General features: G+C 43.8%; 1 protein-coding gene across 2 annotated transcripts in view; it reads left to right on the top strand.

The window, feature by feature from the left end:
• LATS1 (large tumor suppressor kinase 1) overlaps window positions 1–17,209 on the top strand; it is a 659,187-nt gene that overhangs the window by 161,446 nt on the left and 480,532 nt on the right. For both annotated transcript variants that reach the window (XR_011268115.1, XM_069607721.1), the window contains exon 3: window positions 11,561–11,702. Coding sequence is in view for 1 of the 2 variants with exons in the window: in XM_069607721.1 (XP_069463822.1) it covers window positions 11,561–11,702 (142 nt within the window). In the remaining variant the exon portion in view is untranslated. The remainder of the gene's footprint in view (window positions 1–11,560; window positions 11,703–17,209) is intronic.

Genomic DNA, 17,209 nt, shown 5'->3' with positions numbered 1-17,209 from the left:
CCTAACATCACTGTACACTTAGTTTGAAAAAGTCTACTTTTCACTATGTGCCCCGTTTGACAAACCTAGTGTAATGAGCACCACACACCGTGGGTAATAAGCAGCGCTCACATTCCTGAGGGTTCGTAGCGCTATATAAATGCAAAATTATCTGTTATTGCACAATGGCTGTATATTGACAGTTTGAGAATGCCGGTAGAATCTCAGTTTGTGCAAAGTAGCTAGACTAACTCACTGTTGAGTTTGACCATTCTGTTACGTTCCCAGTAAGGCAGTCCCATTTGAACAGTTCCACAGCAATTTCTGATGCAAGTATAATCTGATTTTACCAATCCCAGTATATTCTGATTATGGCAACCCAGTAATGGTCCCACTTTGCACGAAGCCTTGAAGATCTAGATACGGGGGATGTAGTTTCACTTTGCAAGTTGCTAGCCAGTTATTAAAAGCCACTTGTCCCCTCAATTATCTATATGCACACAGCACACCGTTTCTTACTTGCCACAAGTGAAATATCAATCGCTAATGGCTACTGGCGAGTGCACATTTTGTGCCCTGATAGTTAATCACCTCATCTCATTCACTACTTCTCCCCAACAAGAAATCACACAGTAATATCAACTGAACTGGACAATATACTTTTCTGATGTGAAACACAGATTATAGTAACAGTATAAACTTATAAACGATTCAGGATAACAGTTATTCTAGGGTAGATGGACCTTGGGGTGTAATATTCAACTACAGTTGCTTTTCACTTCACAGACCAAGAGAAGCAATAATAACTTATTTTAGGATAACCGTTATACTCAAGGTAAGTAACACCTATACACTTTTTACAGGAGCTATAAGTAACTTAAAGGCAGGTACTAAGACTGTTTTTGTGTCTGTCTACAACAGACCAGGGAGAGCAAAACCCAGTGTTATACTTTATGAATGACTCAAAGTTATTCTAGGTAGGTAAAACCTAATGCAGACTTATTCTGGACAGGCTAACAGCAAGTCATGGGAAGCAAGACCCAGTTAGGGATACTCGTACATTTATCCTAACAGGAATAGTGAAGTGAAACCAACAGCATTACTTTTGGGAAGTGGCACAATCAAATCACAGGTGAGTAATATAACCATGCATCTACTTTCTGTTAGAATGGCGAAACAGTTTCTAAGGAAAGAAAGATGTTACATATACTTTTCAGAATGGCAGAACATTTCGATGGTAAGTAATAACTTTGTAACTGTTCACTCTGAGTTACCAACCAACTTCTTTTGCAAGTAAGTAACTTTACAGGCAGGTCAGGATAGGTTCTTAAGTAGCAAAAGTTCCTAAGGAAGACTGTTATAACAAGTACGTACTTTACTTTAGAGTTAGTTGAGGGTCCCGGGGCTTCAGAGAAGAGCCCCTAAGAGGATTCCAGTAGGGGCCTGGGTGCACTGGACGAGAGGACTATCGCAGAAAACACCCCAAAAGTACACAGGTATCACAAGAGACTTAGGGCAAGTAAATACCCAAGCCAGCACACTACCTCAGCAGAGAAGATTTTGCAGCAGGACGACTTCAGGATCTGCAGCCAAAAACCAGTTTGTTGCAGCCAAAAACCTGGTCGTTGAATTCCTTGATCAGGACTTTTGCATCACAGGAACGGCTCTATTCACGGTTTTCCTCGCGGCTGGGTGCGGCTTTATGGATTTGGTGCCTTTTTCAGGAGCAAAGAAGAAGACAGAATATCGCTGGTCGGATTCTCGTTGTTTGCAAAGGTCCAGCACTCTGGTGAGAGACATTTTGGACTGGAATCGTGCCTCTGGAGATCCAGAAGGATGGCCACAAAGTTTCAGAGATTTGGAATTCTGAAGACCGTGCACTGCACAAGGGCTCGCTGTCCCAGGGTAGTGGGGTATTACAGTCCTGCAAGGTGGCAGCACTGCGTGAGATGGCTCAAAATGGAGGTCTTCTTGAGTCTAGTGGGACTCACCAGGCTCTGGGTCAGGGTCGTTGTTTCCAGAGTCCCCAGGTTGATTGGATGGAAGGGCTACAGCAGCCTCCGGTTACACAGCAGGCTCTCTGGTCGCTGGAAATTGTTTCAGTCGCAAATTCTACGTCTTCCTCTTCAGTTTTGGTTCCAGTGGTCGACTACCTCTTCAGCTTCAAGGTTTGGACTTTTATGCAGGAACTCAGCCAATCAAACAGCCGTGCAACATTCAAACTTGGGGGTGGACAGCCAGCTAGCCTCCCAGTTTGAACTGCAATATCACACTCGGGCTGGGAAACAAAGGGCTTCAGAGTTTTGGACTCCTCCCTCGCTTCTTGCCTTCACAGACACTCTGGGTGGGGAGGCCACAGAAATCCTGCCGAAGATAAAAATATTACCTTGGAATTTCCCACCCTGGATGTCGGGGGAACAAGAAAGGACAAGGAACACTAAAATGGTGAAAAAACAAGACGGGGGCCATTTTGGTCAAATGATAACCCATGGGTGCTGTTACCGGGGCTGTACGAACAGCCTGCAGTAAAGGTTCACTGAATTGATGAAAAGGTTCACTGCCTCCAGCCATTAAAATTACGTTTGTCCTCGTAACATACATGTTACATTTAAAATGAGGAAGGGGATACTCAGTACCTCCCCAGCACTCCACATAAAGTGGGGGTGCTGGTCTTAGCTAATAAAATGTAAAAGATCCTTTCTACCCTTGGGAAGTGTAGTTCTTGCAAGGTTATCCAGAGGAAATTTAAAGGGGAGCCCCTAGGGCAACCCAGCAACAATAGGCACTTATTGCCAAAAGATAGTCAGAGGAAAACTTATAAAAAAAAAAAAAAATGTGGAGAGGATTAAAAATGACACCCATAAAAAGAGTAACAGATTCTGTGAGTTTGGAAACCGGTTCCCACTCGCGGGTATGAGAAAAAATAATTTGCCACTAAAAACAAAAAGTTCTGGGGTGACACAGGTCAGGAAGATTTACCGTTACTATGAAAATCTTACTGAACACCAAGCTAGAACACAATCAGTGTTCCTAAACCTTTAATACATAGTAACATGAATGGTAACAATTTGCAGCTTACATTGAATGTAGCACCTTAAGGGAGTAGAGGGGGTGAATTCTTTGCAAACCCACCACAGATTAATATTAATAACCAGCAGTTGTACGTTGTAATATCATTTTCAGCAGACAGGAGTGTAATACCAATACTTAATAAAATAAAAAATCTGGTGTAAATGCTGAATTTCCAGTTCTTTGGCCTAAAACCACAAAGACCCAAAGGGTGGTGGCAAGAACAATTTTTCTGTATAGAGAAGTACTTGTTTAGTCAATTAACGAGTTAAAGTATGACAAAATCAGGTGATAACAGAGGAGACCTGCAAAAGAGTTCCACTGTCAGATTGGAGACTCAGTAGCCCCAGCAAGAAGTGAAGCACAGTAGGATACCGGCAATGTAAGGCAATGGCAACATGCGATTGAAGGGAGCCTTCAGAAACCCCCACTGCGTTATGCCTCCACATGGGATGGGCTAAGATACCCATGCTGGGACTGTTTTTGGTCCTTATTGCTGCTCCTGAAATACTGCCTTGGTCATACACCTTGGGGGTAGAAAGCTCCCATCATCCAGAAGGTTTGTGGGGACAACACTGACCCACCTTTGCTGTTTGTCTGGGATGTCTCATGGGTCTCCATCGTAGTTGCTTCTCTGGAACCATATGCTACTGGTTAGCTGTCCCTCTTTGTCCTTTGAGCTGGCTGATAGTTTCAGTTTCATGGAAGGCGAATGTATTCTTCTTTTGGGTCGTCTAGGTCTTTAAAGATCCTGGTTTCAAGTGCTCTAGGTAACCTAATCCTGTAAACCACCCTGCAAGATTTTTTACTCGGCGTTTTGCCATTTCCTGAGCCATGTTTTTGGGAACCTCTACCATGCGTACTCTCCTCTGTGCCCTGTGCTGCTGGGTTAATCAAAATACTTATCCTCTGATCCCTGTGGTCCATGGTTGAGTATTTCTCCGGACCCCTTTTGACTGCGTTTGCCTTTGAGTTACATTGGGATTATTGCAGAGCTCATTGGTGAGGGATGTGGAACCTTCTAATTAAAGGGAAACTGGATACCAACTAAAAGGAAAGTCTTAGTGGTAGCTGTGGCAGAGCAGTCGGGCTGTACTCAAGGAAGGAAGGATGGAAGGAAAATTGGAAGTGAAGTACAGTTAATTGTATGCTAAAGAAAACGCTATTAAACAAGACATCAAATCTGGATTCATTTTTTAAAAAGCACTTCATAGTGTTATATTTAACTCGATTTATGTATAAAAACAGTAATGGTCATTTAAGACCTTATACGCTCCTAAACTAATTGTTTCCCTCTACATGGTGGTAGGTGTTATTTATACCACACACCACTACCACCCAAGAGCAGTCTCCAGGCGTTCTGTGGTAGGAAATATTTTCTTTTTGCAACTTTCCCTCCATAGTTTCCTATTGAACCCCATTATTTTTGCTCTGTTTATCCTGTCGTAACTTTTTGCAGAGAAGTAAAGCCTTCAGCTTAACTCCTCTTGCCTATTGCTCCCATGTTATGGGATAACAATTGCTCACATGTTATGAGATAACTGATCAGTCCTTCAGACTACCAGTATTGGTCAACTTTGGTTCCCTTTTGAATTCTTGTATTTTTATATTGCATACAGTGCAGTGGGGATACTTGTGTATGTATCACTATATATTTTCCCACAGAGGATTTTGTGGTTACTTTTATATGTGCTTTGACAAATTGAGGTAATTTGCCCCTTCTCCCCAGAGGGGAGCCCCCCTTGTGAGGCTAGGTAGGTGAGCCCGCTCAGCAACACCCTCCCTATGGGTAGTGGCATGTGGGACTTCTCCAGGAGTGACTCCCTCTTAGGGTACAAAGACTCCCGTGCCTGTGAGGGACTCCTAAACAATTTCACGTGATGGCATACATGGGACTATCTAATATGCCAAATGGTTTCAAGTCCCGAGACTTGACTGAAGAGGAAGCTAACTTACACCATTATGAGGAAGAAAGGAACATTGCCCCTTTAAATAAGGACCTCCAATTAACTGGGGCGAGTACGTTGAAGGAGTACATGCTGAACAAAGGCGAGAGAGCGGGATGCATACGCAGGCAGTGAAGGCACCCTGGATACCGAACACCTGACAGAGGCAGAGCGAAAGAGACATGGAGCCCACGACGAGCAGGTCTGCTCTGAATGGCAGAATGAAATGCTGCAAGCCCAGCGTGTGCTGCAAGGGGGAAATGGGGGTGACAGGAGCCCAAACCTCGATGATGGTGTGACCACAAGAAGATGGTGGGTAGACTACCCATCCAACTACTCTGACACCACCAAGCATAAATCGCAGCGAACGGTCCGGTTATCCCGTGGAGGTACTGAGACCCCGAGAAGGAGAAATGCAAGAAGAGGACGGCGGGAAACCAAACAGACGTGCAGGGGAACAAAAGAGGAGCATTACCCTGGGAAGGGGGAGGGAAACTGTCACGTTTATTCAACAAGGAAATAGAGGAATATAACAGAGAGAAAACATTGTGAATGGCAAGACAGAGAAATCCCTAAGTAAAATAATAAACAAAAGAGGCCAGGCTGTAAAGAGCTTAACTATAATTGTCCAGAGAACAAGACCTACACAGAGAAAGGTTAAAGAAAGACCTCTCTAAAGAGGAGAGAAAAGCCAACAGTATCTTGAACGGTTCTGTTTTTTTTCCGCTGCACTTTTTGCCAAAAAATATTTGCCCAAGAAAATCTGATTCTCTTTTTTTTTTATTGTGGGGGGGGGGGTCCCCCCAATCTACCCCGCCCCTATTATTTATTCCCTACACACCACCCTACCCCTTATATTCGCCCCTCCAAAAACAATTAGATATTTTTATTGGCAAAATGACTCACCAAAAAAAATAAATGAGTCGATGAATGAATGTCGTACCCTTGAGAACTACGTGAATTGAAAAAGAAAGTAACGAGAGGCTATTTAAAACTTGCATATTAACAAGAGGAAGAAAGAAGACAACTGCAAGAAGCAATCATCAGTAAAAGGGAGTTATTCTCCTGACCTTAGTTTGTTTATTTGTTTATAATAGTGGTAAGGTCAGTCAGGGCTAGGTTTGGTCAGCTGACCTACTCCTTTTGGACCTTTACTGACTACTGACAAACACCTAAGTTAGTAATATAGGTAGGAAATGCCCCATAGCGATAGTGAAAGTTAGGCATTATTCTTTAATAAGCACATGTTGGAAATGTCCAGAGTCTCTGCGTCCTCCTTCTGAGCTGCCGCAGTGCCTATAGGCAGCAGTTACATTTTTTACAGTTTTTGATTTATTTTTGGTGTGCACTTTCGCATTCACTCTGTATGGCTACTAAACTTGGCTAGTGCCCTAAAATGGCTGTGCCACAATACGTTTTGCTTGTTTTTTGGCCATATTGTAATTTGGCCTTCTTCCTGCCTTCTCAGTTCATGAAACTCCTTATATGGGTATGCACTTCCCCGCTAAAGCTGCTGCTTTTGCGGGCTAGTGAGTCTTTGTGTGTATCTGGCTCAGGAAGGGGCCTGGGCCTGTGCAGTCCCAGTCCATATCCACGGTGCCAGAAAGTCTGCTTCTGGTGCGGATGTGAAACCAATAGTTGTCCCCGATTAGACAACTACAGGCTGTTTGAATGAAGCAGATCCTCCCATTGGTGGGCATGGACTTGCTTCCAGCTCGACTCTTAGATAAATGGAAGATCTCTGTAGCTATTTTTCAGATCTACGCTAGAGCCAAGAATCCCTCAAAGAGCAGCAGTCGGCTGAAGATCCGAAGACTATTCCGAAGTTGCCAAGCATCCCTTCCTGCTCTGCTCCTCTGCCTGATCTTCATGAGTGGTGCTTCAGCCCTTGGTCTAGTGGGACCAACTAGTTTTGATTCCTTCTTAAGGATCCAGCCCTTCAAACCCTTCGGCATTGTCTGTGGAACTCCCGGTGGACTGACCAGCTCTCTCATGGGCTACCTTTCCAGAACAGTCAGCGTTCCGAGTTGAAGCTCAGAACTTTGGTAGAACTTTGGTAGTCGCTAGCTCTGCCACAAGCCACATTCTCCCCAAATGTCAGCCGCTGTGACTGTGACTGGAAGGACGCCTGTCATCCCCTGCAAACAGTGATAGTCGCTGGATCTCTCCTTCCATACTGTGAAGTGTCCTATGGAGGCCTGCATCGTGGAACTCTACATTTCTTCACCAGCAGGTGTTGCAACCTTCATTTCCATTCAACCGAAAGAATCCTCGAACCCGGAACTCCTCAGTGGAACAAACGCCAGAAGATCAAGCCCCCCGCCCCTGGACGATACACAAATCTTAGTCTGTGAGGTAAGTATCATCAGTGTTCCTTTTCAAGACCCCCCCCGACCCCACCTCCATAGAATAACATTGGGAACATGTTCCTTTGTCTCCCGTCCCTCCACCCCTCACCTTTTGGTTGTTGAACCTGGGTGAGGTGTCCTGTCCCTGTGTTAGCTTTGGGTCTGGAAGAGAGGAGAAAACTTTCCTTTGGTAAATTGTTAAATAACTTTTAAATGGTTTAAAACTTCATCACCACCATTTGCCCGTTGCATCCTTTCTAAAGAGAAGTCATGCTGGTGAAAAACAGACTTTTGGCCGGTGTCCTCATGTAAGCAGGTGAGCCTCCTCGGAACCTCCTGACCCTCTGAAAAATCTTGGGCCTTGCCTTTTTTTTCTGCCCCCATGCTCCGCATGCTGCCTTGTATCGCCGGATCCCTGTTAGTCCGCTCCCAAAGCCTGCCCCCCAGCCCTCTGACCACCCATGACTGGTTAGTTCCCTGGTCTTAGCTGCTCCCCCCAGGGCAGCCCTCTGCCTGTTGCGGGCCCCTGCGGCTAAGGGCCCGAATGGCAAAGAGCAGCTCCTGCATTGGCAGCTCCAAGATGTGTCTGCAGGTGTCCACAGGGGAAGCCAAGGATGCAGCAGTGAACAAACACCAACAAAACTGTGTGTGGCATGGGTGGGGTTCTAGAACAATCACCCTACTCCAGAAAGCCCCTGCCACTCTACTTTACCTTTACATGAACATAGCCTGCCATAGACTTACACAATGCATACTTAGAAAGACTTGTGACCATTAGCCTAATCTGTTAGATGGAATCCCTAACTTAAGCCTGCGTCGCATCTGAATGGGATCATGATTGTTAGCATGTGCGACACTTAGATGAATTCCTAACTTTAGCCTGCGCCGCATCTAGATAGGTTTGTGATTATTAGCATGTGGCACACTTAGATGAAATTCCTAACTTTAACCTGCGCCGCATCTAGATAGGATTGTGATTGTTAGCATGTACCACACTCAGAACTATGAATGCTAGCAACGCCACACCTAGACAAAACTGCAAATGTAAGCATATGCCACATATCGATAGAACTGTGAACATCCGCACACGTCACATCTAGATAAAACTGTGAACACTGGTCTGCGTCTCATCTAGATAGGATTGTGAAGGTTAGCATGTGCCACACTTAGAATTGAACATTAGCCTGTGCCGTATCTAGAAAGAATTGTGAATGTTAGCATGTGCCAAACCTAGACGTAATCTTGAACATTAGCCGGCGTCGCATCTAGACATAATCGTAAACGCTAGCTGTCGTCGCACCTAGATAGGTTAAAATGTCAGCATGTGCCACACTCACATAGAATTGTGATTGCTAGAATTTGCCCAATTAACCAATCCACTAACGATTTCACCCCTCTGCATACACCTCTCTAACTCTAACCAAACACAACCACAAACCTATAATACAACAATCCGCACAAACTTCACTACACTGCAACAACAAAACAAACCACACATAGACTCGCACAGCAGCACACAACGACTACCGACCAGAAAACGCCCCAAGCCCAGCCAACGGAATTCCGGGTTGAGGCCGCCAACAGCACATCACTGCTCTCTTGTACTTTTCCAGCTTACTCCCACTAACTCACCCTCACCCCCCCCCCCTCCATTTTTCAGAGGCGCCAGGGGACCACTCCAGTGGTGATAGTGCACGGTACAAATATCCTTTAACATTAACATTAACACAATGGCCCATTCAGCTTAAGTGGCCCATCTCAAGTTAGGATATTGTTCAGGTTCTCGCCACCTCCCCGGATCTGATGCCACAGTGAGGGAAGATGTGTTACAGATCGGAAAGATGGGGTATAGTTGGGATGGGGTTAGGGGGGGAAAAGGGGATGAAAGGATTTTGTAGCATAATTGTAATGCCTGATTAGAACACGAGAATTTCATAGGGTAAAGGGGTGTCTTGGATTGACATATGTACATGGTAGATTCATGTTGAGAGAGGGGAAGATGCACAATGTGTAGTCTGGCTGGCACTTATGTGTATGGAGGAGGAAACCTTGGGATGGTTATAACTGTTGTAGTATATTGTACCCAACTCTGAATTCTTGCACAAACTTAATAAAATACATTTAAAAAGAAAAATCAGGATATTGTTCTTGTGATTGGATCCCATCAATTACCGCATTTGACTTACTTACCTGCTTTGCTTGATTAAGTTATCTGATGGTTATTAGGTGAACCTATTGTGATTGTATATATTTGTATTATTTTGTGTGATGATATTTGAGCAATAAACCCTTGCTGGGGTGGGGGGCATTACCGTGTCCGGTAATGGCCTAGGACCTCAGTTACAGAGGGCCTTTACGAAGTCCCCGGGGCATTACATGATGCGGTAATGCCCTCCACCCCCAGCAAGGGGTTTATTGCTATCCGTATCCTGGGTGTATTTCCCTGCATACTAATAGGGTTGGTGACACGGGCTGGCTGCGTTGAACGAAAGCGAAGATTGATACCGAGCACGCCTGCAAAATGGCTGCGCTGTGCATTAGGGAAAACATTAGACCGCTCAATTTGTATGGACGGTAGATGGTGTCTGGCAGCCATGTTGGAAGCTGTTCTGGAAACCAATCAGTCCTTCGCCGACAGAATAAGAGTGGTCAAAATGACTGGATTGGATGTGGGAGACTTTAGACATCAGAAAGTTAGATTTTAAGTGACACAGAGGTGTGGATCGCTGAGACCGCGTCACGGAAAATCGTGAAGGGGAATGAAGATTTATTATCGGCTAGAAAAAGGCGGTGGAGGAGGGAAGACAAAAGACAAAAGGCAAACGGAAAGGGATGGAATGCAGCAACCGGATACGTTCGAGACATGAGGCCCATGAGTAAATGAGGGATTTGTCAGCTGGTAAATCCCAACAACTTGGTAAGTAGAAAATATGGCGCTGGGGTGCGAATACCGGCTGAATTCATTTTTCATTGTGTTCATAAGGCCTCAAATAAAGAACTATTTTTATAACTGAATTTCTAAATTGAATTGTTGTGTGCCATACTGTGTGGACTCATTGAGGGCCCCTGAGCCTACTCTCATTCTTCCTAGACTAAGCCTTGACTGCTCTACCGGTTCAGATTCTTGAAATACACCTTACAGTTGCACAATACAAGACTAATGGGTGGAGGAAACAGAGGTCCCAGATAATAGAAACATACCTTAATAACGTCATGATCGGGACCCATTATGCCACCACATACACAGTGATTCCTAAACCTCATACACATAGTAACATTAAAGCTACAAATGTTCACCATACATTCAATATAGCACGGAGGGTGGAAAAAGGAGGGTTAGTACTTAAGAAACCCATCTCTGAGGGCCACCAAAAGGTAGTCTAAGGTTTCTTATTACACTCCTAGGCAATAAATGAAATGTATAACTGCTGGTTATTAATGAAACATTGCATTTTCAGTAGACGGGAGTGAAAATAGATTACAATAATCACATTAAATGCTAAGGTTCCAGCGCTTTGGCCTAAAACTGCAAAGTCCCAAACAATGGGCAAAGGACACATGTTCATATACAGGTAAGTACCCGTTTAGTCACTTTAAAAGGGTTTATGTTGGTGTAGAAGATTCCCATAGGAATACATTGGAACAAAGTCTGCAGGCATAGCTAAAGCTATGCAGACTATTCAGGTAAGTCTGTTCCCTTCTATAGGTGCAGATAAGGTAGCCCAAGGAAAATCAGAGAAGATTCTCTTTCTTGCCAGATTGCCTTGTGATGTAGACATTTAGGTTATGGGTCACCTGTTTGTTACTAGAAAAGCATGATTTGTTATTTTTAAATAAAGTGTAAAACAATATTTCATCAATATAGACACATTTGATAATTTGATATATAAAAATGAATAGCAAGAATATAAATTGACAAACTTCCAATGAATGTTTCTTCAGTTTTGCCAGTAATAATGACTTGGACACTTTGGACAATTTAGCCATGTGTTCTATTGGTTAAAAGTAATTATGAAATGGTTAGTAACATAGTGAGAAATTAAAATTGTTCAATAGATGAGGTAGTGTTCAGCAGCAGAGGGGTGAAACTGCATTGTAGAGAAGTTAAGCATCCACTGCCATTTTGCCTTGGACCTTTAGATTGTATGTTACATTTCAGCAGTTTTTTACACTACAAAAGTAAGTGGCCGTATATTAACCTTTACTCATTTCTTTTAGGAAATGGTAATTCGAGCTCTGCGGCAAACTGGAAGCCTTGGCATAGAGGCCGCAATTGAATATATAAGCTTTCAAGAGTCTTTAAGGGATCAAATGATTGCCCCAGAAACCAGATTGACGAATGCAGGAATAAAGCCAACAGGTATTTTATCCTGCATGTGTGTCTGTTTGCATTTATTCATTACTTGTACTCAACCTTCTTTGTTTCTGAGAAATGGTTGATGTGTTTTTTTTTAATGCTAACCTTCCACAATGGGCATGATTTTTTTTTTTCCTTCAAGATAATCCGTTGGTAAATTCTTACATTCCGCCCTGTTGATGCCCAATTGTTGCAGTTTTCTAACCCAGTTAATATTTTTATTACCCTGGGTGAACTAGTTTTCCTTCAGTATGTTTTGTAGTGGCTTACTGTTGCTTACTCTTGCAGTTTCCTGGGCGGTTCCTTAGTTTGGAGATATCTTCTTTTTTTGAAAATCCAATAGTACTCCTTTTCTTTATCCTTGTCTCACGTTTACCTCTGAAACATTGTAAGCTGTGGGCAAAGTGTGTAGTTGCTTCCCAAAATTCAGTTATAGACACTTTGTTGCAGGCTTTACTTTATATATTAGACCAATATATTTTTTCAAATATGATTGAGTCGTAATCTCTGCCTAGTTAAGTTACTTTAGTCCTACAGCCCTTATCTGGCCCTTCTTGCTTATAATCTTGTTTTCCTTACATGAAACAAAAAACCTTGCAAAGAATAGCAAGATTAAAATCGGACACTTTGCTTGTTTTCGCAGCATATTTTTCCTTTGTTTTGTTTAAAATAAAGTTGGCCGCTTGGGTGCTCCCCCATGGTATTTGTGGAATCTGCTGCAGTGCATCCTACCCCATATATGCCAGTTTGCTATGATTTGTCTGGCAACACGTTCTATAATCGGAAAGGTAACTGGTCTCCCAAGACTACCCCCATCACCCGTGCAGTGACCAAATTTTGATTGGAGAGAACAGGAATGTTTTAACAGTCAACACCGAAGACTGTTCCTATTCTAATGACATCATTGCTGGTTCGCCACTCTGCTGGGGCTTGCTGTCAGCTATGTCTCACCTGTTTGCCCAGTCTTTTTTTTTGACTATTTGCAAGGGGTTTTAAATAACAGATGATCCTTTCTCTTAGGCGCATAGTCTTTTTATTTTTCAGTTTTCCTGTCAGTACTTTAAATATTGTCCCAAATGTCTTAACTGCTTTTAAAGCCTCCTCCAATTCAAGCCTTGATGACAAGGAGCTTGTTGCTTTTTATGTTGTAAATCAGATTTCCTGAGTGAACGGTGACATTGTCAAAAGTGAATCTGCTAATGTATAAGCAGCTGGGTTTCATCTAATTTATTTTATCATGGTTTTCCTTAACAATTGGTAGGTAGTTTTCCTTTTTCAGCTTGTACTGCAACCTGTATTGCGATGATGTAGTGGATGGTATTTCCTATTCACTGATCGGCTAAATTCAAGTGTTATCTAAAATCTTGATACTCCGATCTTCCTTCAACTTGGTTTCAACTGATAAGGGGACTCGAGCCGTTGCTCGCTTCCTTTACATTTTTATAAATAGACACAACCTTTATTCTACACCATCTAGCACAAAGCAGTTCGTCCAGTAGCCTATTCGTTTTGGGAATCATTGGTTTGCACGGACTCCTGCTAGTTCTAGGTGATCCAACCTGCTCATCCTTCAAAGAATTTGCAGTGATGATGGAAGACTCTTCACCTAGGCTGTCCCGGCTCATAAATCTACAATTAATGTGTAGATTGCACAGGGTATTCATCTCTGCCGTGGCCTTTTGTGAAATCCAACGCGTGACACACTATTTTGTTTGCTTCTTGTAAGAAATCATCCTTTAAACTAACCCCCACTCCCTTTCATTTGCTGAGCATTTTAAGGTTCTGCTGCATTCTATCCATACAATGTATGTCATAGCACTACACCACCCCCAAAATAGCACACACTGATGTAGACTGTCCTCCCTCCATTCCTCTCCATCTGTAAAAGACCACTCCTTTCTGTAAGAAAGGCATGGTATCAAAGCAAGACCGACACGAGTGATCACAGTTAAGGGTGTTATTAAACTGTAAAGTGGGTGAGATACATGCCTGATATAAACCTAAATCTAAGATGTGAGCAAGCTATGATCATCAAATAATAAGAATACAGTACTAGTGCAGTCTAGTCAAATTAAAAGGGCCTATACTAAGAAAACCTATTGTCAATCCTTACCGCTATGCTACAAAATAGTGTGGGATAATGTTCACACAAAAGAAAAAAAGTGTTCACAAAATGATAGCCAGGATTTTATGGCCAGGGTCTCCCTTCCCCACGTTTTTAGCATGGGACAAGACGCAACTCTTGAGCACAGCACACTCCTGGGCTTCTCCGGCACAAGCTCACAGTTCCTTTTCTCTATATCAGTGCCTTCTGTGCCCAAGTCTGTTCTCATGCAAAGTCTCTTGCTTGAGGCGGCCTGATACGCCAAAACAACAAAATAAAAGTTCCTTCTCGTAACCTTAACGTGGGGCGAGTACTCTTCACTGTTGGATCCCCCTCAGCCGGGCCCTTTTCCTCCTCTGTGATTAGCCTCCCTCAATCGGGCTCAGACCAACCATGTGGACATTCTTCAGTCAGGTTCATACTTGTCACAATGTTGTTCACTTAGCTTCTTCAAAACTTTTCTCTTGACGTCCCTCAGTCTGGTTGACTATCGCCTTTCAATCACAATTTCCTTATTTGTAATGTTCAAGAGTCTCAATGTCTTTTTAAACAACCACCTTTTAGTTGGGTCCCCCTCACCCGGGCTCAGACCTTCCACAGCACTTGCCAATTTTAAACAAAGCCTTCCGAAGGGCACTCACGTCTCTCTGAGTCGCTGATAGCTTATTGCAAGGTCATGTCCATTCACAATAACCAGTTTGCACAGTGTTCCCCTCCGCCGGGCGCAAACGCCTGTTTCACAATTCCCTCAGTCGGGCTCACAATTCTATTATCGTCAAAACCTCTAACGTGTCAAGGACTTTCGATTGTACAAGGGGTTTTGCTTGACCCGTGTATGACCACCTTACACCTCACGTCCGCCTTCCCTAAGGCCTCATGGTACTTGTAATTTATTTACCCTTTATGTTCAACAGTCTGTTCGTTCAGGAGAGGGGTACCAGTCGGAGACCTCCCAACAAGCGCCCACGTGGCGCCGAACCACTCTACCTCTGGTACTAAGTTTGTTCACAAAAGACCTCTATCTCTTAATCATCTTAATGTTGCCACTGCAACCTTGAGTCTAACACAGTCCGGCCCATTAGCCGGTTCTTCCGACTCACTGGCTGTGCTGAACTCGTTAGCGTTTTTGCAGTTGGGAGGCAAGGACGGTACCACAATGGCAACCGGATCTCCCCACCCTGGCTATCAGTGCGGGAGGGTTCCATGTACCACTGACATCTGTCACACTATTCGCCAGCTGAGATTCCCAGTCTTACGGTTCTTTTGTCGGAGGCTTCACGGGTCTGGGTTGAAAAGGCCAAGGGCAACTCCCTCCTTGATGGTCTTTCAGGTCATGCTGCCTTTCTCCTCCTTTTGAATTGCTGTCCTGGAATAGCTACTTCCTTGTGCGTTAGGCCTTGCTCCGACTGCTCATATGCTCCGCCTTTTATCCCTATGGGGAAGAGGCAGGGAAGTCGGGTGTGTGTGGTTATCGGTAATTTCCTGACTTTCCCTGACCTCAACATTTGGACAACATGGCAGGCTTTCATAGGTAATAACCCTTGACTACCCATGTGGATTCTTTCTAACTCTTAGTTCATCATCCCTCATCCTAGGTGGCATTGGTAAACTCGAAAGGGTGAGATTTGTAGGGTTTGTGAAATGAATGGGAAAAATCTGTAAAATAATAATTTGGAGGTTTGTTGACGGAATGATCAGGATTATTGTTGTGAAATGAATATGGGGGATTGTGGGAACTGTAGTGTTTTGTCAAAGTAGACTGGGAGTTTGGGAAATAATCGGAGGGACGGGGAGAAGAATGACTGGGAGTACTTGGGTAGGCAACAGAAAAATAGGGATTCTGGGAGATGTAGTTTCCCACTGCAACAGGGTTTGGGTTCCTAATAGGTTCACCAGATGCAGAGGGGTTGTTGGATTCTGGTAAGGGAGATTCATTGGGTGGAAGGGGGGAGTCCTTGTTCTCTTCCCCGGTGTAATACTGCGTCTCACCTGTTGCATTCCCCCGAGCATAACCCAAAGCTCCCCTACCCAGGTGATCCTCTCTCCCTTCCTCGCTCGTCCACCCCCAGGGTTGGGATTTGAGAGTATCAGCCCTTCCCACCTGAATAAGGGATTCTTGGGGTCTAATCGGGAGAACACACTTAGGTTTCACACATTCAGTGGGAGGGCAGTCTGTGACTTAACATCATCTAGTCTAAACCTCAGTCTGATCTCTGCTTTCTCAATCTGTCCTCCACATATCCTTCCTTCACATTTTTCACCTCGTGACCATTTCATGGTGCCAAAATAGTATTTCACAGGCAGAGAACAGGCTCTTCAAGTGGTGGGTTCATAGCCATCTTGTCCCCTCTCTTTTCCTCTTAAGCATTGACATCTGTTGCACTTTACACAGGACTGAACATCTTGTACAGCAAGTGATTCCAGAAAAAGCACAAGAGAAGCCAGTGCATCACACACCAGTACGCCTCCCCACCCACACACCTTCTGACCGGGCAAGACGCAGAGCAATTGTGGGATCCTCACAATGTTCTAAAATGTATTTATTACACCCGCCTTTCCTTGGAACTTTTCTTAAATCTATGCTGTTCAGGAAAAAGCTTTAAAGTTTACCAGTTCTACTCTCGAAATGTATTTTGTAGCAGACATGCATAAGCTGTGCCTTGCAAAGACCTGAATCATACCTACCCACTTTGCCTCCCCTCTGGCACTTTCAATTGGGTATTTGAGATCACGTTTCATGTAATGGGAGGACCTCTTACCTGTCCTTTCTCTTCGTTGAAATAGTAATGTGGAAAAAGAGTGGCAGGATACGTTTTTGCCAGCACCCCACGCTAGTGATACATTCCTGCAGGTCATTGGTTTTAGATGGGAGTCATTCTTATTCGTGCCACTCAATGCCGTCCCAGTGATAGCTTTGAGATTTTGCTTCAAATATCTAACATTGGTCCCCAATGTCCCCAGATTCTTTCTTGGCCCAAGGCATCCACTAATGCCATTACTAGGTGGGTACCCAAGGTGTCAAATATGCCAGAAATGTGATGCCTTTCCCACCCACAAACAGGTCTACAACTTGCCCACATCAGGTTGTCCCCTGTGAAGTTGAACTAGATATCTTAAATCCATAATAGTAGGACCTAATAATGTGCCTTGTATGGATCTTTCACAGTTTATTTTTTTCTTTTCTTCAGAGGTGTGAAATCAAGCCACAACCAGATGGTCTCAAGGCTCTGCACGTGGTATGCACCTTCGGTAGTGATAATTGCTACACGCAAAAGACCTACCAATGCAAATAAGCCTTTAAGCTTACTGCCAAACGATTTGCAGTTCAAACAATCTTAACAATCATATTGAATGGGGGAAAAGAGCAGAAACAACTGTGCCTGTTGAATTAGATACAAACTTCTTC

This window comes from Ambystoma mexicanum, chromosome 4q (assembly GCF_040938575.1).
Source record: "Ambystoma mexicanum isolate Mex_15411 chromosome 4q, UKY_AmexF1_1, whole genome shotgun sequence".
In the NCBI taxonomy this organism is placed as follows: domain Eukaryota; kingdom Metazoa; phylum Chordata; class Amphibia; order Caudata; family Ambystomatidae; genus Ambystoma; species Ambystoma mexicanum.
This window is presented reverse-complemented; position numbering and strand designations above follow the sequence as displayed.